Raw genomic sequence first — 23,363 nt, 5'->3', positions numbered from 1 at the left:
TACATTTTGTATGATGGATTATGCAGAAAAAGTAGAATTGGGCTGAAAGATCTATCACTTTATCACCTACTCAGGTTGTAAATCGTGTTTTTAAAACGTAACTAAGTAACTGAGTAATTAGTTACTTTTGAAAATAAGTAATCAGTAAAGTAATGTGATTACTTTTGGGGGAAAGTAATCAGTAATTAGTTACTGATTACTTTTTTCAAGTAACTTGACCAACACTAGACAGCTGTCAGTGGCCGAAGTAAATAAATAGCATAGACACTAACAAAATAAAAGCATAGAAATAGTCATAGAAACAACAGGACTTCATGTAAATTTACTCTAGTTCAAATGAGTAAGTTTTCTAAACCTTACCACTAAAACGCAAGAAATGCCTTGACGTTGAGGTAGCTTTAAATGTCTGCACAGTTGCCTTAATGCAACCACACAGGTCCTGTTAGTTTGGCAGGTGAGACATCTGCTTGAGACGTCTCGCAGAGTGATCAAGTGCAGTAAGGTTTGTTATGTTTTGGCCTTTTTGTTTATATTCTTGTTGTGCAAAATAAGTTGGTCTCGTCTTCCTCCCCTCACCCCAACCGACTGGGCGGGCCTCTCCCTGAGCCTGGATTTGTCCAAGGTTTCTTCCTGTTTGATGGCAGCAACATTTCTCAGGGTCATCTTTACCACTGTGTAGTATCACCTCTTCTTTTAACAACAGTCTGTACGTGTCTCAGAACTGAGGAGACCAGCTGATGGAATTTTGTGATGCAATGACTTGCTTTTATTCCTTCTTCCCCAGAGAGGCGGCCAGCAACTTCCTGACTGCCTTAAGCCTTCAGAGGAAAAGCCGGAGTCGCCAGCAGTCCCACCAGGTGATGTCTGGAAACATCTGGGCGGCTTTGAGGATAGCTTTATCCATGATGGACCAGCCTGAACTCTTCCAGGCTGCAAATATCGGCGACTTGGATCATCTCATGCGGGCCTTCAACTTAGACATTTGACGACCAGGAGGCAGTAATGCTAACATCTGCCCCCTCTTCACTTACTATCTGATTTCTACCCAACAGCCAAAAGTCCAAAGTGCACAGTCAGAATGGACTGATGGACGTCAGAGACAACAGTGTATTTTTATGCACGTCCAAATTAACTACAGTCGTCAAAGCTATTATATTTTTCACCCAAGTACCTCGGAGCAGTTCTGGGGACAGGTTCTTCCAAGGGTTTGAAGGGACTGCTCTGTGTTGGATTTGCACTGTAATTTGTGATTTCCCTGAAGAGCACAAGGACGGGCAAAGATTGTACGAGCAATGCCTTAGAGGACACATCAATTAAAAACTGACTCATCCAGCGGAACAGAGCCGGCAGAGACGGACGGTTGTACGAGCCTGATAGAGCAGACCTCACAGGCCGTTTTCAAAGAAAAGAGAGGAAAAAACATTTGACTCCTGAAGGATGGATTTAGTGAGCAAATGACAAAGACTGCAGCGTATAACCTGGAACTCCAAGCTCTGTTCCTGGCTTATTTTCATCCTTTCAATGGGAAAATAATGATACTGCATGAATAAGCATTTTCATAACTGGATTCTTGTTTCAAATTAACATACTTTTAGAGGTTTTCCCTTTGCACATCAGATAAACAGATATAACTTCCTCAGTCCGAGTGGAATGTGCAAGCCTTACTCAAAAGCATGCGACCAACAATATTTATTTATACTATTTTTATGAAAACAGAAAAAACCCACACTAAGCCATTTTCAGACTAGTTTCATTTTCTTAAATAACTGCTGTCTTTTGAACTTGAAAGCTTTCTGAGCCACTAATTTTTGTTTCGCTCGGTTTTTCTCTCCTTTCTTTTGGCTCCTAGCTCCTCTTTGTTCCCTTTAAGCTGACTGCAGAAACACAGAAAAGCTGGGCAACAGCAATCTATAAAACCTTCATTAGTCTTTTCAAACTTTAGCACATGAAAACGTTATTCTTAACAAGTCTAAAAATATCTCTTTTTATCTTCTTCTGCTAGTTCTGGGATGGCTTCAGAGTTACTAATGACTACTGTACACATTATTCAGTCCTTTTTTATTTTTGCTGACCTGACTCAGTTTGTTTTCTGTTGTCAGTATCTGCTGACGCCGTCACTGGTGTCTTTGCTGCTCCTCCAAAGACAGCAAGGCTCATGCATTTAATAGTCATAATGCATGATTTGAATATTTACGTAAGCTTGGGCAGAATGCTGCACATGTATGATGAACGCTGTTCGTTTCACCACACACTTCAAATCACATCAGGTTGATGTTCAAACTCGAGATGGTTATGCATCTGCAGAAAACATGATTGTGTAAATACAGTGACTCTCCTGCTGCAGGACGAAAGCTTTTCCTTAGACATACTTTTTAGCTGACAGCTTCACTTGCATCACTGCTGCTAGTTTGAAAGTCACTCTCTGAAGTGAATACCCTGTACCTCGCTGTGCAACAGAGTAAATGATAGATAATCTTCTGTACTGCATAGCTCAGCACATTCGGGTGTTTATCAGGCGTGTCCACGGTCTGAGGGTTTTTATTGTAGCTCCTATGCAAAAGGTCATGTTTTATGTTGCCATTCTGAATTGTTGCGGGTCCCCGTCTGCCTCGGCAGACTGAAAGGAAGCGTCATTTCGGTGTTTGGAAAGAAGACTATCAGGCAGAACCAGAGACCAGTGTGAGAGCCATTCATCTTCCAAACTGTACAGCCGGGGTGTCACGGTCTGTACAAGAAGAAGTGTTTCATCAGGAAGTTGCCAGAATGAAAACAAGTGTTCTCCCAGGGAGAAAGTGGTCAGAAGCTCTGACTAAAAGAAAGACTGATCGACACAAAGAGTGCAGCCTTCTGCTTTTAGAACCAGGTTGCACGGACATGGCGTCTTTGACCTTAGTTGCATCCATCAAATTCACCGCCACTGATGAAAAAAGATCAGCTGCTCTACTTGCCAGATACTTAAAAAAATATTGGCACAGACTCTATTTATCACACAACCAGGATAAATAGATCAAACACTAGACGAGAAGTCAGAGATACACAGCACATATGTGCATGCCTCTAACAGTCGGCCTCAGAGGGGAGCTAACAGCGACTTTGGCAACGAGGCCAAAGCAGGGGTGCATGCACAAATGTTTTCACGGTGGGAGACTGGACGATGATAAAAGGTATCCTTCGCTGGAACAAATCAGGTTTACATCCAGGAGTTCATGTTTGATTTCTGTTTGATTAGCATTAAATTACTGTGGAAGTCAAATTTAAGCATGCTTGTAGCTCCATACATGCCAGCGAGGGTCTGTCTGCCAGTTTGGCCCAGACTGAAAGGGGTGGCGTGAAATTTGCTTCCAGCACGTCTCCCAAAAACAAAAGTGTCACTCGGCCGGCAGAATAGGTTTAGCCCAAATAACTGCAAAGTTTGCGACGGCGCCATGAACCTGCATCGAGCTACCTTTAGAGCCATTTGGCTGTCAGCGTTTTAATATAATAAAGCTTGTGGTTAAATTCGATATGGAAGCTCTGCAATCCCTCACCTGCCTGCTTTCTTGTTCAGCCGCTGTTCTGTTCTTTAGATCATTGCCACACTTTCACACCCAGTCATAATACTCTCGTTCAATCACCTTCTTGCCTGCCTTCTTTGAGCCAATTAGCTTCCACTCTGGTTTAAATCTGTGCTCTTCATTGCTCTCCCTTTCAGACTGTCATTTGCACAACCCACCTCGTCCCCATCTCTATTTTCATGTTCACCACCACCAGCGTCTAGACTCCAGGGGGTCCTGTCCTAAATCCTATTCCTGCTGGGACAGGTAAGATGGGTCACCAGAGTCTGATCGCCAAATACATTCATTTCTTTGTCTCAACAAATCATGTTCAGTTCTTGATCTCTCCTTATTGAACACAGGAGATATTATCAGTATGTTAGCATTGTCAGAGTGAGTGCTGCATTTCGCTCAAAGCTCCACTTTTAGGCTCACAGAGCAGCTAGCGTGGTAGTCCAGTGCACGACGATCCCCCTCCAGTTTTCTTTGCTAAAGCGTTAACTCAACCCTGTAGGAGGTCCCTATCAGCGAGAGGTTCTGCAGGCCAGGAGCTGTTCCACATTTTTACCTGGCATGCCTGTCCTCCCAGGTGCTCCCAGGTGTTTTACAAAATCAACTCTAGTTGTCTTATGAGGTCGCAGGCCCTCGCTCTTTTCCATTTCGTTACAGGTTACCACAGGTTCATGTTTTTTAAAGAAATCTTACATTGCTGGGCCACAACCTTCTTCTGCCGTCCACATCATTCCATAGTGCATTGAGATAGGATGCAGTTTTCTTTATTTTGCTGAACCTACTACTGTACCTTCTCAGGTGAACTGACCTAGCCTAACGCATGCACCTGTGCAACAAACTGAGGCTGTTTGCATGTTAGATCCTTTACATTTCTACTTTTTTAATGACGTTTTCATTCGTATGCATGACATACATGGAAGTGCTTTCTCTTCCGACCCCAAGAAAAGTAAATATATCATGAGGTTTCCTTGCAATATCGCTATAATGCACTTTTAAGTTCGCAAACTTTGACAAAACATGATGTATATAAACAGTATGTATTCTACACAAGATGCTTTTTCTTGCATGGAAGTGTGAGAGGCTCAAAATAACGAGTCTAAGGCACAGCACACTGCAAACACACTTCAGCTTGAATACTGGCTAATGAACTGGATAATCATAGTTATGCACAAATGTTATATTTATTACTTCTACAAATTACAAACATGTTTGTAACCACTGCAATGACCCCAACCTATAAAGCTGTCTAGCTGTTATTGCACAACTCTTTAGTGCTGAAAAGTTTTTATGTAGACTTTCACAACCTGCTGTGACCCTTTAACAGCTGTTTTTATAAGGTTTTAATGTTTGCAAGAATCACTTCATTAGTTCTGTTTACACTTAAGAAAGAGGGAGAGTAAAAGTGGACAGTCATACAACAGTTCAAATTCACAGCTTTTACACAGACTTGCTCACCGTGTCTTCTATTGTGGAGACCTAAAGTGTTCAAAGGTGAGAGTTACGCAGTTTTATGGAGTGAAAACAGACCAAATACAATCGCTCACTGACTGCTGTGTTAGGTACACCTGTTCAGCTGCATAGATGCAGATCGTGTGGCAGTCACACAGTGCAGATGTGATTCTGAATGTGGTTGTTGGTACCAGAAGGACTAGCGTGACTACTTCAGAGACTGTTGACTTCTGGATCTCTATAGTTTACACAGAGTAGTCTGAAACCAGGAGCAACAGATGTAGAAGAGCATCTGTGAACATGTAACCACTGCTGTCAGCTAAGAACAGGAAACGGACCATCAAAACTGAAGATTCGAAACACGTCTGGTCTGATGCTCCTTGGCTTCTCCTGACATTCGGATGGCTCGGTCAGAATTTGGCACAAGCATGAAAACATGGCTGCCTGTGTCAGTGGGTCATTTTGGTCCCCTTGGTATGAAAATGAGCATCATTTAAACACAGCAGCCTACCTGATAATGACCACGCTGATAAATGTTTCCATTCAGCTTCTTGGATAAAATAAGATTTAATTACATATTGAATTTATTAAAAATGTGTGCAGGGGTACTAGCAAGGTGTACCTAATGAACTGTCCAGTTAACGATCCTAATGAGGCAATCACATCTTTGGCTCCGGCATGTTTCTATTAACTGAAAAAACGAATAAATACCCAGACACACAAATAATTCTTCGTTCTAATGAAACAATGATACTGAAAAAAAAAAAAGGTCAAAACAGAATAAAAAGACTCCAAAGGAGGGGCATTATTCTTCATTTCACTGGAATAACTTTGTTTTTGTGTATCAATAAGACACTTTTTATTTGGCTTTGTCCACTTTTATTATCTCTAAAAGATTTGTGCTTTTAAAATGTGGGAATTGGTGCTTAGGGTACAGAAAATCCATAAAGCATTCGTGATGGCTTCACTGGTTGGGCTCATTGAGGTTGCTGTTGCATATGTACTTCCTCCACTGCTCCGGTTCAGAACGTGCACCTTGTTATCATTTATTTGCGTCACACGTATATAAATAATATATTTTGAGGGATGAAATTAGAAATAATGTAATTTGTATACAGCCACTCGTTTATTGAAACACCTACTATAATGCATATTACTCTCCCTGTATAATCACGAGGTCAGCATTAGCACCTTTGGAACGTACAACATGAAAGTAATCTTTTAAAATAAAGTGTTGTTATATATTCGACACTCCCGTGTCTTTATTGTGCCGACTCCTGCCCGACACGATGAAGCCAGGTCTCAACAAACATGTCGTTTATTAAATGATCCAAACATCGTAAATAAACAGTGCCACTGGTACACTGGACTGCCATGACTCTGTTCACATACACCTAAGCCATATTTGGATACATTACAAAAGTCAGCTTAAAATAATCAGTTCAAGGAGAGCTCTGAAATGAAAACTACAGAACTGACAAAAAAGGCAGAAAGATTAGAAACAGGTCAAGAAGCTTTTTGACATTTAGTTAAATGGAGAGAAAAAGAGAATGAAGCTCACAAGAGTACAACGGTACAACCCAGACGACTAAATGTCCATCTCTAGTTAACATGCTGACAGTGGAAAAAACCTTTTTTATATGACAAAATGAACCATTACGTTTTAAACAAGGTAGAGAAGAATGGAAGCGACGGAGCTGGAGAGAAAGCTGAAAGACGAGGACAGAAAGACGGCAACGAGCCGGGACCACGAGAGGAGCAGAGACAGCTACCCATCATTAGGCAAAAGCTTGTCACTCACTCAGCGACGACGAGAGGCACAAACACAAGACTTGCATAGAGATGTTTAGTATTCCCCAATGCATAGACAAACAGTTTCTCTGGTAAGAGGCTAAGATTTGCTCAGGGAAATCGAGGCACAGTGTTGTTAAAGGGGAGTCATATGGATTTGTTATATAAATTACATTAGTGTTTTTTGTCTGTGTCAATGAAAAACGCCCGTAGAAACCATCGTGGTGCTGTTCTGCTTTTCTTTTCTACTCTCTTTGTCAACAGCACGTCTTCCCTTTGAGTACGAGAGCCTAAAATAATTAACTGTAATTCAACGTTTGATAAATTACGATTAATTTGAGCAGAACTCCACCTTCAAATATGCTACCGGAAGCAGACCGCGCTCTCCGAGATGAATAAAACGTGAATAAAAATAAAGATATGAAGCCAAGTATGGAGATACTGACAGTCAAGAGCACAGTGTTTAATCCATCCTGCACATTATGAATATTACTGAGCAGATAAAGCAGAGAGCTGGAGGCTAGACCAGCTCCAGGCCCTAAAGAGTGGCCCGCTGTAGCATCACAGTCATGTCTGAGTGTTTTGTTTGCAGCGAGCACCACGAGTGTATACATTCAGAGGAGGTACGGTCACTGTACAGCTGTTCTCGTACAGCTGTTCAACAGCAGATTTGGTTATTAGTGCATATTGCTCTAGACAAAAACATTCAAACTTACATGGCCTGAAACAATCGTTTTAGCTTCTGGGCTACAGTCCGAATCTGTCAGAGTGATAAAAGAACCAGCGGGAGCCAGGTGCAGCCCAGTAACAGTTATGTCGAGTTTGCAGATATTTTGCACTTTGAGCAAAAATTATGTACACAAAAGGTTCACCTACGTTACTATGCAACCTCCCTGAACAGGGACGACTGGACAGCCAGGCTGGCCTTAATTAGATCGAATCAAATGAATATAATCTCCTTGGCAGTGCCGCACTTCAGACATGAGTCCTGGTAGTTTGTGACTGGCAAGTACAGTGCAGGTACAGGAAAAAGTCAAAAAAGTGCAACAAGGACAGAAATGACACTAACATCCTGACAGCCGGCGCATCAGGGCGTTGAAGGTTTTTCATTAAATGTGACAAACGTACACGTCGGCCTCGAGCATAACCGGGACGAATCGAGTTAATGCCCATTTATCACTCTGAAACTCACGTGGTGACTTCCATGTGTGGAAAACCAAAACCTTTTCATTCTTAGTGAATTTTGCTCCGCTTCATATTTGTAATGTTTTACATGAAGCACTTGGGATTGCACTGTGGAAGGAGCATCGCGCTCCTCTTCTCTTTCCAGTTTCTCAAAACATTCAATGCAAAGCCCCCTGCAGCACAGGAGCTTCTTGTTTGTTGTTGCAGTTTCAGAGCAGGGCTGGCAGTGAAGCACTGCACTTAAGTACACATTTATAAAATGCACCACTTTGGGAAAAAAGAAAAAACGGCACAGTGACTGAAGGCAGAGAAGAGGAGAAAGACTGAGAGTTGATATGTGGCGTTGTTTCGTGTAAAGAGCACAATCGTAGAAATTGCACAGATCCCTCTGTACCAACACTGTAAAGACATGTTCTTTCTTTGAACACAAACACTGATATTTAAAGCATAACACTAATACACAAAAAGCACATCGCTTTCCCTTCTGACCAGAGTTCCTGGTTGCTCCAGAATGACATCACAATAAGGCAAGCAGCTGGTCGGAGAGGTTATCCCATCGTTCCCACTGAGACGTCACAGTTGTCTGCCAGTCTTCTGGGTCTGTGGTTATTTAAAGGACACGGCGCAGCGAGCAGCGGTCTAACTGCTCGACAGTCGATGGTAAAAGTAGACGTAGCCCAAGTCCTTTGGAGGTCTTTCTGACAAACACACTTTGTGGTCGTTGTAGATCACCCACCTGCAGGCGGGAGAAGTGCACATTAAATTCACACAAATGCTTTTAAAGTGTCATTTTTCTCAAATTTGAATGAAAAGATTTAATGGGTTCATTATTCTTTTTCTACTCAGTGTAAAGAGGAAACAGGCTCAGTTATGATCCAGCAGCACGCAGCCAGACTGGTGAACTATCGTAGAACTAAAAACAATAATAAATCTGTACACAGTTAATGCAATGAGATGAGACATCAGAGATGTTTCTGTGACAGGTCGTCAGCTCTGTAACATGAAACACTGCGTGCCGCTCACCGTCCCTCCTTTTTGATGTGACAAACATAATGTCCAGACATCGTGGACGCTCCCATGTGACTGATGAAGGCGAAGAGCTCATATCCTTAGAAAAAGAAGAAGAACAAAGTCAGTGAGTGACAAACTAACGCATATTTACAGAAAAACAATTAAAGTGATAATTATCTAATAAAGTGCTCATTTTCAGTTTTAACTTAAAAACAGGTGATGTATTTAGCACGTGGGGATAAAATGAAGGAATTTAAATTGTTTTTTGATGCTGCTACACCTTGAAATCCAGTGCCCAGCAGCACGTGGGTACAGCACGCGTCATAATCAGACCTGACTGGGGCTAAAATGGCCCGTGGACGCTCACAATGTCGAGATTAAATTCAAGGGCAGAGAAGCAGTATGTTTCTGTCGGAGCGGCGGTCGTGCAGAGTCACTCACGTCCCGGTCCGTCTTTGACTCTGGGGCCCGACGCGTCTCCGTCTGGGGACAGCGTGGAGTCGCTGTGCGAGTTGGCGTTGGAGAAGGCGTTGTCATTGGGCTCTGTGTCAGCCATGTCTGAAAGGGCATCACTCTCCTCCTCCTCCTCCGGGTGGGTGAAGATCCAGTCGAGAGCTCGTTCAAGATTATTGTTCTGTAAAATGCCAAAAGCGGCGCAAACACGGTCAGCTCGCTGACATTCAGAACTAAAAAGGCCGTAATATCCCAGGAATGCTAAGAACCATAGGGAATCTCTTCTTCTCATGCAGATGTGAACGTGCTCACCAGGTAATGGACCGGTTCTTATACAAAGGGCTTTTCTTAACCTCCTAAGACCCGAACTCTTCCACGGCATGCATTTTTATTTCTCTTTGATAATTGGTCACATTGGGGCCCAATGAATGTAAAAACAAAGAATTACCAGATTTTGTTTTTTTACATTATTTGAGTTTTTATGAAAAATAGGAGCCACACATGAGGATATTTGTTTAAAATTCTGATAGAACAGTAGCAGTATAATGTCCTCGTGAGTGGATTTCAGGCCTTTGTAGAGCAAAATGGAGTATTTTGGTCTAAATAACCCAAAATGTGATGTCTTCATATGTGGACGCAGGTCCTAGGAGGTTAAAGCACTTTTATCTCATTCACACACATTCATACAAGCAGCTTTTTTCTAACATTCACACTCCAGTGAATGCACTGGGAGCAATTCGGGGTTCAGCATCTTGTCCAGGCTGCAGCAGCCAGGGATCAAACTACAAACTTTCCAATTAGTGGATGACCTGCTCTACATCCTTAACCACACCCACAAATATTTCTGCTTTTCCTGGAAAAATTATTTCCTGAAATGCTCAAATCAACAGTGACAGTAGAAGCAGTACTCGTGGGAATAAAACCAGAGCTGATGATTGAATTTTGGGGGGATTTATTTTCCCCCACAGCTCCAGTGCATCTTGGATAAACTCCTCATAAAAAGCAGTCTCACTTTTAGGAACGTGTTAAATGAACAATTATTTACTAGAAAGGTGAACGCAAACATCTGCCTGTGCTCATTTTTCCACAGAGGATGTTTGCGTTCGGTCCAAAATAGAGGTGTGATGCCTGGGGAATGTCAGCGTGAGGAGCATGTCGGGATGATGAGGAGTTAAGCTGCCTGATGTTGCCGGGCGGGTCACTGCGCTTGAAGAGCAACTCTCTTTTTCTTCCTAATTTTGTGCTAATAATGAACCAAGACTTGAGACCGCTTCTCTGTTTCACACCTCCATCCCTCAGGACCAACGTGAGCTTTTTTCCACTTCAACAACACGGAGGCAGGCAGCGAGTTGGGCTCACTGATGATGAGAAGCCTGGTGTGTCTATTTGTGCGTCTGACTAACAGTCTGCTGGGCTATTTTTGCTGAGGGCGCACTTTGAAAGATGAGAATCAGAGGCCATTTCAAAACAACACTGATAGATTTACTGCAACTGTATCACGCTTGACTCATTGAAAAAATAAATCAACACTATGAATGCATTCAAAGTGAATCTTATGTGATGATACAGCGAGTTAAAGTGTCAGTGAGCCGTGAGCTGTTCCTAAACCTGACAGGCTGCTGGGATTACAGCTAAATGCAGACATTTCTAATCCCTCTGACATGTACGACCAATCACATCTGCACTTTGCCCTCTGTTTAAAATCACCACGCCGCCTTACACCAACTTCACCTCCTGACACATTGTTCCATTTGCTCAGTGTTTCTTCGAGGTTTACAGGCCGTATTTTCCTGATTGTTACCCGTTTTAATGACTCAATGAATGACTAATTGTCAGAGTTTCTTTCCTCTTGCGTTTCAAACTAACAACATTTATGGTGCCTGGAGGTCAGAGCTGTGTTTTTGTCCCGAACCCATCAGAGACAGCGAAGCGCGTGGGTGGTTCTTTGTCGTCCGGATTTCCGTCCTCGGCTCTGATTTATTTCTATATAAATATGTAAAGTATTGCATGTTAAACAGGCTGAGATACAGGCACCACCTTATCGGCTCAGACAGGCTGACCATCGCTGTCCACACAGGCCGTCGGGTGCCCCTCGTGTTTAAAACAAATCCCTGCTCTCACGAACTGCAGCAGAAGACCTTTTCAGTCACACAAAATGGTATTTGTAAGACATCCTGGATAATTACCAAAATAATTATCTGATGTATTTTAAACATTTTTTGTGCTAGTGGCTAGAAAGACTCCAGTGGACATAGTGGGCAGAAGACTGACCGTGGCTTTCAGCGCGTGGATGCTGTGAGTGCGGGGAAAGCCCATTGAGGTAAGGATGGCAATGCTCTCCTCGGGGGGCGAGTTGCCCAGCAGGGCGGCGCCCGTGGGGCTGTCACCGGCGGAGGGGCCGGGATCAATCATGGAGGGCAGAGTGAGCGGCTCTGCAAAGTCTGCGAGGAAAAAGAGACAAAGGAAAAAATAATGATGCAGCACATTCCCATTTATGTTTAACCTAATTACTGTGCGTTTCTGCTTTGGAGGTCAAAGGTCGCATTTTCTAGAGACAACGCTAATTCAAACTGTAAAGCGATTAAAGCTGATCACAGACGTCCGACTGGTGTGTGACTAACTGGCACTAAGAATATTTCAAACACAGAAACAGCAAACGGTCACGTTAGGAGGGCGTGTGGGAGGCATCCCGATGCTCTGTAGTGGAAACGACACACACAAATGCACCCTGTGGATTGTTTGTCACAGTCAGGTTTGCTTGGGGGGGTCTGCACACCACGAGTGTTGATCTGTTGAGGTGCTTACGCCTCTCCAAACAGATGTACAGGCTGGCAACGAACACCAGGAAACACCTGGACCCTACGCTGAGGGACTCCAGCTCTGTGGGGCTGGCAGGGATGGTCCAAACACAACACCCTTCGTGACGAGTCTCCATGTAATTCAGTGAGTATGAAAATGATGTGAATCATATGCTACAACCTTCAGTTTCACCAAATCTAAACTAAAGTGAAGACCAATGGGAGATCTGAAACCAGACTGCAGTGCACACCACCATCAAACAACATGAGGGGAAAGAAAGTGTGCGACTCCCTTTCAGAGACTTTTAGAGTCACTTGAGCTGTTCTGGCAGAGCGTGGCCGCTCACCTCACTGACACACTTCACTTTTCTTTGTCTCGGGTTTCAAATAAGGTAAATTCATACCTCTGACTGTAGACCTGTAATGTTCCTCTTTCTCAATTCAGACTAAACTAAACTAGTTGGCACAAAAAGCCTCAGAAACACCATCTATGCACTATCTGGACAGCATATACTTAACCTCCAATACCATTGCTAGAAATCTCAGGCCATTTCCTGAAAGAGAGGTCTTCTTTGACTTGCATGTAAATCAGGTCTCTATCACTACTTTCCTTTAGCTGAAGTACTGAGAAAATGAGGCACCTATCTATCTATCTATCTATCTGCACGATAGAGACAAAAGTTATTGGTCATCCATCAAGCCAACCATCTGTACTTTTGCTCATCCAATCAGGCTGGTGTATTTCCAAGGCAGGCTCCCAGAAATATTAGGCCACACCTTGTAATCTTTGAATCTAGTGTTTTCAGTTCCACAGGTGTATGAACTCAAGCACCTGGCCATGCGAACCTTTGTGAAAGAATGGACTGTTCTAAAGAGAAGATCTCACTGAATTTGAGCGTGATGCTGTAACAGAACGCCAACGACTCGACAAGTCACCTACTAGATAATCCACGATAACCTTGTAAGTGGTATTACTGCAAAGTGGAAGCATTGAAGAACCACTCAGCCAGGAAGTGGGTGACCATGTAAAGTTACAGAGTCACTGAGTGCAGAGTGCAAAATGGTCAATGGTAACTTTATTGTCCCTGATGGGAAATTGCCACCAATGCTTTGCTGACGCAGTAACTGCGAGCTTCAAAGCTCCTGTGAGTGTAACATGTGGCTTGTCCAGTATTTCTGTTCATTTAGTGTATTCTGAACTAGATTTCTGTCCTTATTATCAGGATGTAAATGTGAAAAAAAATGCTGCAGCACGAGTACTAGCAGGAACTAGGCTGATCATATTTCTCCAGTACCAGCTTCTCTTTGTAAAATGCAGAACTGAATATTTTTTAAACAGAAAAAAGCTCAATCATATCTGAAAAGGTCTTATGTGCCAATAGCAAACATCAGAATCAGAATCAGAATCAATAAAGTATTCTGATTCTGATTCTGATGTTTGCTATTGGCACTTCCCTCCCTTAGTGCAAATATGCTTGTTGTTTTGTAAAGGAATCAAAGGTAGAATACTGCAGGTATTACAGGTACTGCACTGCAGTGGTTTGTATCATATCTATCTCATAGACTCCAGTTTGTGCATGTAAATGGAGAGTCCTCTTCACACACTGAGGTTAATTATGGAGTTCCACAGGGTTCAGTGCTAGGACCAATTCTGTTTACATTATACATGCTTCCCTTAGGCAGCATCATTAGAAGACATAGCATACATTTACACTGCTATGCAGATGACACCCAGCTCTATCTGTCCATGAAGCCAGATAACACACACCAATGAGTTAAACTGCAGGAATGTCTTAAAGACATAAAGACCTGGATGGCCGCTAACGTTCTGCTTCTTAATTCAGATCAAACTGAGGTTATTGTACTCGGCCCTGAAAATCTTAGAAATATGGTATCTAAGCAGATTCTTACTCTGGATGGCATTACCTTGGCCTCCAGTAACGCTGTGAGGAACCTTGGAGTCATTTTTGACCAGGACATGTCCTTCAACACACATATTAAACAAATATGTAAGACTGCTTTCTTCCATTTGTGCAACATCTCTAAAGTTAGAAATATCCTGTCTCAGAGTGACGCTGAAAAACTAGTTCATGCATTTATTACTTCCAGGCTGGACGACTGCAATTCATTATTATCAGGAAGTCCTAAAAACTCCCTGAAAAGCCTTCAGCTAATCCAAAATGCTGCAGCAAGAGTCCTGACAGGGACTAGAAAGAGAGAGCAGATTTCTCCTGTTTTGGCTTCCTGTTAAATCCAGAATTCAAAGTCCTGCTCCTCACATACAAGGTCTTAAATAATCAGGCCCCATCTTATCTCAATGACCTTGTAGTACCATATCACCCTATTAGAGCACTTCGCTCTCGCTCTGCAGGCCTACTTGTTGTTCCTAGAGTATTTAAAAGTAGAATGGGAGGCAGAGCCTTCAGTTTTCAGGCCCCTCTTCTGTGGAACCAGCTTCCAGTTTGGATTCAGGAGACAGACACTATCTCTACTTTCAAGATTAGGCTTCAAACTTTCCTTTTTGCTAAAGCATATAGTTAGGGCTGGACCAGGTGACCCTGAATCCTCCCTTAGTTATGCTGCAATAGACGTAGGCTGCCGGGGATTCCCATGATGCATTGAATCATATCTGCTATTAATCTCTGTCTCTCTTCCACAGCATGTCTTTATCCTGTCTTCCTTCTCTCACCCCAACCAATCACAGCAGATGGCCCCGCCCCTCCCTGAGCCTGGTTCTGCTGGAGGTTTCTTCCTGTTAAAAGGGAGTTTTTCCTTCCCACTGTCGCCAAAAATGCTTGTTCATAGGGGGTCATGTGATTGTTGGGTTTTCTCTGAATCCATTATTATACGATCTACTGTACAATATAAAGCACCTTGAGGCGACTGTTGTTGTGATCTGGCGCTGTATAAATAAAATTGAATTGAATTGAATGTTATGCAGAGATTTCTGGCCTGTTCCCAGTCAGCTCCCAGTTTGGATGTGGGAAACAGACTCCCCTCTCTGCCTTTAAGATGAGGATTAGAAACTCTTTAAGCCTGAATCTTATTTATGCTGTCTGGGTCTGTCCCTGAAAACCTCCCATCTACTCTATTTCAGCCTCCACAAGCTTATATGCCACTGTTGCATATCATTAACTCTTTGTCTTAGTTAGCGTTTGTCCCTCGCTGTTTTCGCCGTCCCTTCCTGCAGGTATCTCTGGCTTCAGAGCTGCTTGTTTACCATCTGCTTTTACTGGCTCCACCAGCCAGCCCAGTGTTTACTGTCATACTATTATTGTTTGTCGTCTGTTGTCTCTCCATGCTCATCATTTCCCTTTTTACCCTCGGTGCCTCAGCTGAATGCAGCAGATGGTTGCCTCTCCCTGAGCCTGGCCCTGCCAGAGGTTTCTCTGCTAAAAGGGAGTTTTATTCCTCCCTGCACCGTCATCAAACGCTTACCCGAATATTTGAGCTTCTGTCTGTGATACAGTAAAGCGCTAACCACCATTTCAACTTGTAGCTATTTTAAACGCATTAAAATGAACTATATGCCAATCAGATTTTTTAAAAGAGAAATCAAAGGAATATTACTTTTATATCTGGTGAACGTTTTACATATGCTGAACAGTGAAACTGAGCATGGAATGGAAATACTCATTTTTAAGTACAACACACTTCTCTTACTTTTAGTTGAATTTGCTGAAGGTGCACAATGACCGCTGAGGAACAAGGACACTCCCAATAGAACGACTTACTGTTGGCCATAAACACAGCCTTCATTACTCTGCTTGCCATAAATTAAATTGCGCACCACTTATCTCCCCCTATCATCTCTGTCTCGTTCTCCTTGTTTTGCGTCCTTCTGCTCGCCTCCTATACAGATGTGTTTATACCACAGAAAGACGCCGCTCTGTCAGGCTGCCGAACAGAAGAGCAGATGTTTGCATGTGAAGTCTTAAACTACGGCCGTGTCACATTGTCTTTAAAGCCCTCGTGCTGTTTATATTCACTGCGGCGTCTAAAGTGATTAGGTGAACAGCGGTTTAGTTGTCAAACCAAAATAAGCTGAAAGAACCTCCGTGCAGGATCGGACCCTTTAGCTGATGTCACTGAGCCTGAATGCAGCCCGTTTTGTAGATCCATCAAGCCCATTTAAAAACTCCTCTGGAGAGGCCCTTTACAGCCAACCAGGGAAATAAAAACGTGAGTCTGCACCTCAGGGGAACATCTCAGCACAAAGACACAAAGTCAGTCCAGACAAAGTTTCTGGAGACGATCGTGCACGCAGGTGAGCACAGATAAGCACCTGCAGCACACAAAAGAACACAGTGCATGCAATGGAAGAACATGAGATGTGATGCGTCTCTCACTTTCAATTACCTCTGTGTTTAAAAAGGTCCCCAACAAATAAACGTACCTGTCTGTGTAATGCATTCTGTCAGCACCACAGTGGGGGAAATGCCTTTGGCTGATATGTGGATAAAAACATGCAACACAGACATCTTATGTAATCTGACCAACATCTAAACTTTGTCTGTTTTCACTGCAGCTCTTCTATTACTTGTCTCTAGTATTTCTACCTTTGTCTGGATTACAGTTACTCCTTGAATCCTCAGCACTCTCCCCACACTCATTTCGTATCACCACCATGCTGTCTTGAAGCCTCGCTGTGAATGTTTGCAGGTTTAAAACACTAGTTGCACTTTGACACACTATAACGAGAAGGCCCGGCTCACAGTCGCTGCTTTAATTTATCCCAGAGCTGTTCTGTCAGGTTGAAGCCAGGACTCTGTGCAGGCCAGTCGTGTTCTTCAACCTAACATGTGTTCATCCTCGTCTTTATGGACCTTTCTTTGTGCACTGGTGTGCAGTCATGTTGGAACAGGAAGAGGCCGTTCCCAAACTGTTCCCACAAATTCAGGAGCATGAAGTTGTCCAAAACATCTTGGCATGTCGAAGCATTAAGAATTTCCTCCTCCACCAAACTTTACACTCGGCACAGAGGAGTTCTCTTTCCACTTCAGTTGCTGTTGTTCCCAACTGCAACCACTTTGTTATAACGCCACTAACAGTTGACTGTGGAATATTTAGTAAGAAGGAAATTTAACGAGTGGACTGCACAGGTGGTGTCCTATCACAGCGCCGCGCTGAAATTCACCGAGCTCCTGCAAGCGACCTGTTCGTGGCACAGTTGTTTGTAGAAGCAGTCTGCAGCAGCTGACTTTACACACCTGCAGCCACAGAAGTGACTGAAACACCTGAACTGAATGATTTGGGTGGGTGCGTGCTTCTGGTGATATAAAGTGTACATCGTGGAAAAAATGCATTTGTATTGTTTTTATTTAGTATTTTATGTGTGAGAAAAAGCAAATAAGTCCCAACATGTAATTTGATACCAGCACTAACATGTTTATAGCCCTGAACTGAGAAAAATGTTTGTACAGAACTTCTGACTGTAGAGGTCATGTGACATGTTTAATTTCACACTCCACCACGACATCATCCTCCATCCTCGGTGCATTGTGCCGTGATGCTGGCTCACCTGGCTCTTCCATATGGGCTATGATCCAGTTGAAGGCCATCTCAGGGCCCATGTTCCCCGTGTAGTACACCGCCTTCCTGCAGGCCTCCAGCGGAAAGCCCATCTCCGCCAGCTGCATTACTGCAGCCTCGTCTATTTCTGGAGCTGGGGACACAACAAATCAGCATCAATAACTAAAACATGCAGTTGCTGATTCAACAGTAGCAGTGGCTTGAGTCTAAACAGCCAAACAGATTTGTGGCGACTCCCTCTGTGGGACTCATTAAACAAAGAGAGCAGAGGAGCGTCGGGCCTGCAGAGGCATCTTTGTTGAGGGATGATTTATCAAGGAGAGAAATGAGTCTGGCTAAAGCAAGCAGAGCTGCACAGCAAAGCCAAGTTTGTCACAAAGTCGAGAGCAGCTGCAGCACCTGCTCAGGTAGGTCAGAGGTTTACAGTGGGGCAAAAAAGTATTTAGTCAGCCACCGATTGTGCAAGTTCCCCCACTTAAAATGATGACAGAGGTCAGTAATTTGCACCAGAGTGGGGGTAATGAGTGGGGGACAGAAAAGCGTCTTACAGAAGACGTTACAGGTCTGTGAGAGCCAGAGATTTTCCTTGTTTGAGGTGACCAAATACTTATTTTCCACCCTGATTTACGAATAAATTCTTTACAAATCCTACCATGTGGATTCATGGATTTTTTTTTCACATTCTGTCTCTCACAGTTGAAGTGTACCTCTGGTGCAAATTACTGACCTCTGTCATCATTTTAGGTGGGGGAACTTGCACAATCGGTGGCTGACTAAATACTTTTTTGCCCCACTGTAGCTCGCTAGCATTCATCACCACTGCTTCGAGCTCGAAATACATTTTCTATGGTTATAACTTATAGAAATGTTGCATGTTTATTCAGTTTGGCACACAGCTGTGCAGAGAAATTAAATACTTACAGTCCAAGGAGCTCATGGAGTTATCTGAAAGAGGAGGAGGACACGGCACAGTCAAGCATCACCATCGCTGGCTCTGTATTTACTGTTGATTCTGTTTTGGAATCATTTCACTCTTTGAGAATAATAAAAGATTTGCAGACATTTGTACAGATAGCATCTATAATCGGCCAAGACAATATCCTGGAAAATCTGAGCTGCCGGCACGTTATTAATATTCACAAACAAAGGTACAGTTCATCAAACAAATCCATTGTAACACAGGGAATCCAGATGTTTTCGAGTACCCGTGGCGGGTCCTGGGCACAGTTGGTATTTCTGTCTTTTAAATTTTCTTTTTACCTTTCTCATAAAAGGATCATTTAGCTGCAGAACATCAAGGGGAGAAGCAAATGTCCCCTCCCACACCCCTCATGAGTCACAGAAACACTGCCCAACTGTGTTATTTTGGACCGTGAAATGTTGTCAGTGTCCTACAAACACATTTTATTTTACACAGATATGAAAACATCGGGTGAACGAAGAAAAAAAATAATGCAGAAACACGGCCTGAGAGCGGCACAGGCTTTTGTTCATTTTCCTTTGTTTTCCCCTCATGGCCTCAGTTACAGCCCCTCGGACGGCTGCTGGGTTTTATCCAGTTTGCTATATTAACTGAAAGGAGATACTGACCCAGTGAATGCAGCTGGAGTAGCCATCTTCCATGGTTTCTTTTAAATCGCAGGTTTGCTTTAATAGGTTTAAATGGATAATGTGAGTAACCAAAACAGGGAAGGAACAAAGCTGAACCAGTTTCAATACATCGTGTGCAGTTTGTGATTGTTAATTTTGTATTTTTTAACCAAAAGAAAAGTGGAAGCAAAAGAAAACAATTCACTTTCCATTTTCTGAATGGCCTGGAATAATTGAGTGAATAGAAACAGACCAATGAGAAATAATGTGCTTCAAGCAGCGTACAGGAAAACACATTTGTGTGCTGCTATGAAATCAATAAGAATCACTGAAGCCTTTTGGAGATAGAAGTGCGACCAACGATGAATCACTGCGAATTCCAGCAGGGGAGGAACGGGCCAGCGGTTCATTTACAACCAGCAAAACTCATCATATGAATGTGAAATAAATAAATCTGAAAGGCCATTGAATGCAGCGTGTTGTCTCCTCTGACCTGTTTTCATTTCACAGCTTTAGCTGCACGATTTACAGAGGCAACGCTGTTGTTAACCTCCTGAAATAGAAGCTCAGAGCGACGTGCAGATTTGCTGCAAATAAAAGCATGTGTGTGTCTGTGGCCCTCAAAGATATCTGTACAGGACGCCAAGCCGTAACAGGGTCTAAGCAAACCAAAACAATGATGCTCTAATGTGCAGATACTCCACTCAGATTGTTTGACACCGACAGTACAGCACACCATGTTCAGTCCTAAAATATTTAGGCACACTAAGACAAGCGAGTGCAAAGTTTTTCTATTGTGTATTCATGTGCTAAGATGCAGCAGACGAAACCAAAGAAAGATCCAAGTTTATGGATGTGTGAAGCACAGCAAAGGCTGCTCTCAGATGTTACCGTCTCTGCTCGAGCCCACCCCCAAATGTGCTCACAGCCTGAAACATTATAGGACTCTCTGTACTTCACATCTGCTGAAATATTAACAGAGACAGCGATAACTTGATGTAGCTGAACTTTACAACAGGAGGAGGAAACTGCAATCACAGAGCAGAGAGAGACGAAAGGCAAACAAAAAGGAGGGCACTGCCTTTGTGGGGTTGATTTTTTATTTTTAATAAGGGCTAAAGTGGCATGGATTTAACGGCTGAAATATTACCAAGCCTGCAAAAAAGTTTCTTAAAAAGTGACAATATTTTATTGAGTGCTATAACTCGCTAGCTTCCAGTACTTTAATCCCAGAGCTGAGGGAAGTGCGTTACAAGGAGATCTGGTGAAATCATTAGAACCTATTAGGCTTAGCCACACTGTGAACACAAACACTCTTCAGTAATTGATTGAGCATGCCTTTCCTGTGGGATTCCATTTAATGTGTCCTTAGGAGGGAATATGGGTGGCTTTCAGCAGAATATTATATTAGAGACAATTTCACAGACCATTTAATTCACAAAAATACCCGAGACCTGCCAAAAAGGATCTGGGGCACTGCAGCTGGTTTAAGCAGCAACGTGTTATGTTATAGGGTAAACACAAAGTTTCATATACTGAGGTGTTTCTAGCACATAAATGGAGTGAAGAAATATTCTTGGCTTTTTTGGCTAAACAGTACAACAAAAGGCTTCGCGCTCTGGGAAAACAGTGCCCTTTAAAATTAATAAGGGACTGTGAAATCAAAGATGAAGGGCCAAAAACGCCCGGAGTAATTAAGGGTGCTGGTACACTGTTTTTCTAGAATTCATGCATGACTGCTAACACCCCTGTAGGCCAATGCAGGCAATTTATGAGAGCCTGTAACCTTCTCATTGAATTCTGGGTGAGAAAAATGGAGCAGCATCTAATAGATGCCATATATTATAATATATGGATGTTTATTTGTCAACATCAAACAGAAAATAATACAGAAAAGAGAAAATTGTTAAACTCAAATAGGCTTAAAAACTCCCTCCTCCATTTTATTTCATACCTCTGGTGTCTTCGGGTAAAACAATGGGAGGCATGAGGTCCGGCAGCTCTTCTTCACCTGCCTGCAGCCCCGTGGCTCGGAGCCGGTTCAGATCCAGGAAGTCGGGAACGTCAATGACCACATCTGCAGAGCGAGATATAAAAGTATCAAACTGAAGAATCCAGCAGTAAGAACAGTGAGCTCCCAGATCAACTTTTAAATATTACGATCTATATGTGAGGCGTGAACTGACCTTTTTCCCCATTTATGAACTGAACTGAACACTTTATGAACATTTTAAGGTGCTAAACACACCGATTGATTTTCAACTACCAGCTAAACAGCAAAAGCGTTTTACGGACACCGACAGGATGACAGATAAACGTTTATAACCATGTGTTCAAAGTGCAGGTGAAACGTTTTCTCCACCCGGCAACAGATTCACTGCTGTGCCTTGTGAACTGCAGTTTAATGGTGCCCTCTGCTGGGGGTTTATAGCATTGCACTTACTGAGACATGCTGGTGGAGGGAAATATAAGGTCAATAAATCTGATCAGTCACTAAAGTGTGAGATACTAGTTACCTAGTTTTTTCGGCACCCAATCAACTCCAAATGTGAATTTCTTAATCTGCACCACCAGATACTCTGGGAACGAGGCAAATCGGGAAGTTCTGTAAAAGAATGTGTTGAAAATTCAGTTTATGAATCCAGCTGGTTTTCGTTTAAATATACTGGTTAAAAAGGGGTGTACGTTGGTCATTTCTGGCCCGAGAACAAGTGGACGTTGCTTACTTGACTCCAGCTGACTTGGCCTGCAGTGCCGAGCTCCAGAAATCAGGAACATTTTCCGGCTCTGTGAAGGCCTGCAGACAAGCAGTGAAAGGGATCCGCGCTCTCACTGGTTCAGGAGGGGGACGCATGTTCTCTTCTGCTTCCTTACGCTTGACCTCATATGCAAGTAGCTCCTCTGGTAATGAAAAAAACAACAAAAATGTGTCACTTTCATTTGCAGCATTCTCAGAACTGAAGGTGCTGCAAAAGCTGCAAAAGCCAATGTATTTGTTGTAAGTGTAGCATTGCAGAGCTTTAACTAAAACTCCACTGTTTCAGTCAAATACTCTCATCTTGGCAACATTTAAATAGTACATACAATTTGTCACGTAATACTTTATATCAAGCTGTGAAGGTGTAATTATACCTTACATACAAAACAGCTCTTAGCCGGGAACATTATTCCCTTCTCAGAGCAGGTCCAGTTCATTCTCCCACTTGCTGCAGTGACCAGAGGCAATCGTGGCCTCCATTCGCATTGTAAGCGTGTGGGGGCTCCGTTACCTCGATTGCTGGCGGCCTCAAATGGAGCGGGCAGCTGGATGCAGTAGTCAACCCGCTGAGTGTAACGGACACGACGAGTCTGGCAGCACTGAACTCGCTCCTCCACCAGGAAGCGAAACACATCACTTGGATTCTCTGAGCCTGCGCTGTTCCTCTGCAGAAACACCAAGATTTACGATTCAGAGACGCTGAATATGAGCATCGATAACAGAATCGGACCACATTTGGATTATGTGTCAGGCTGACTTTAGTTTATTATCCCTAAAGCAGGCTTGGCCGAGTCCAGGCCTCGAGGGCCGGTGTCCTGCAGGTTTTAGATCTCACCCTGGGTCACCACACCTAAATCAAATGATTAGTTCATTACCAGGCATCTGGAGAACATCAAGACATGTTGAGGAGGTCATTAACCGTTTAAATCAGCTGTGTTGGATCAAGGACACATCTAAAACCTGCAGGACACCGGCCCTCGAGGCCTGGAGTTGGACACCACTGTCATAAAGTATTAGTCCCATCCATCCATCATTAATTTTGTTTCGGTTATCTGGGGCCGGGTCGCAGGGGCAGCAGCCTAAGCAGAGAAGCCCCGACCTGCCTCTCTCCGGCCACCTCCAGCCTTTCCGGGGAAACACCAAGGCGTTCCCAGGCCAGCCGAGAGACATAATCTCTCCAGCGTGTCCTGCCTCTTGGCCCGGCACACCTCAACCGGCTCCTTTCAATGTGGAGGAGCAGCGGCTCTACTC

General features: G+C 43.3%; 2 protein-coding genes across 3 annotated transcripts in view; one reads left to right on the top strand and one right to left on the bottom strand.

Annotated features, from left to right (window-relative positions):
* The window catches only part of pex5la (peroxisomal biogenesis factor 5-like a), a 117,180-nt gene extending 115,918 nt beyond the window's left edge, over positions 1-1,262 (top strand). Inside the window, exon 15 of the mRNA XM_085347652.1 lies at positions 785-1,262. Within this exon, the coding sequence (XP_085203778.1) occupies positions 785-986 (202 nt within the window). The 3' untranslated portion in view covers positions 987-1,262. The remainder of the gene's footprint in view (positions 1-784) is intronic.
* Positions 1,263-2,414: 1,152 nt separating this feature from the next.
* Positions 2,415-23,363, bottom strand: part of usp13 (ubiquitin specific peptidase 13) — a 37,271-nt gene continuing 16,322 nt past the window's right edge. Inside the window, exons 12-21 of one of the 2 annotated variants that reach the window (XM_085347651.1) lie at positions 22,624-22,777; positions 22,081-22,255; positions 21,871-21,959; positions 21,309-21,431; positions 18,686-18,709; positions 17,754-17,897; positions 11,706-11,875; positions 9,423-9,615; positions 8,994-9,078; positions 2,415-8,706 (exon numbers count right to left, since the gene is read on the bottom strand). In XM_085347651.1, the coding sequence (XP_085203777.1) occupies positions 8,610-8,706; positions 8,994-9,078; positions 9,423-9,615; positions 11,706-11,875; positions 17,754-17,897; positions 18,686-18,709; positions 21,309-21,431; positions 21,871-21,959; positions 22,081-22,255; positions 22,624-22,777 (1,254 nt within the window). In that variant the 3' untranslated portion in view covers positions 2,415-8,609. The remainder of the gene's footprint in view (positions 8,707-8,993; positions 9,079-9,422; positions 9,616-11,705; positions 11,876-17,753; positions 17,898-18,685; positions 18,710-21,308; positions 21,432-21,870; positions 21,960-22,080; positions 22,256-22,623; positions 22,778-23,363) is intronic. The other variant, XM_085347650.1, reaches the window with a different exon arrangement.

This window comes from Diplotaxodon limnothrissa, linkage group LG23 (genome assembly GCF_057381915.1).
Source record: "Diplotaxodon limnothrissa isolate DT_005_m linkage group LG23, D_limnothrissa_male_GT1.1, whole genome shotgun sequence".
NCBI lineage: Eukaryota > Metazoa > Chordata > Actinopteri > Cichliformes > Cichlidae > Diplotaxodon > Diplotaxodon limnothrissa.
The sequence above is the reverse complement of the archived record's forward strand: the minus strand, read 5'-3'. Positions and strand labels throughout refer to the sequence as shown.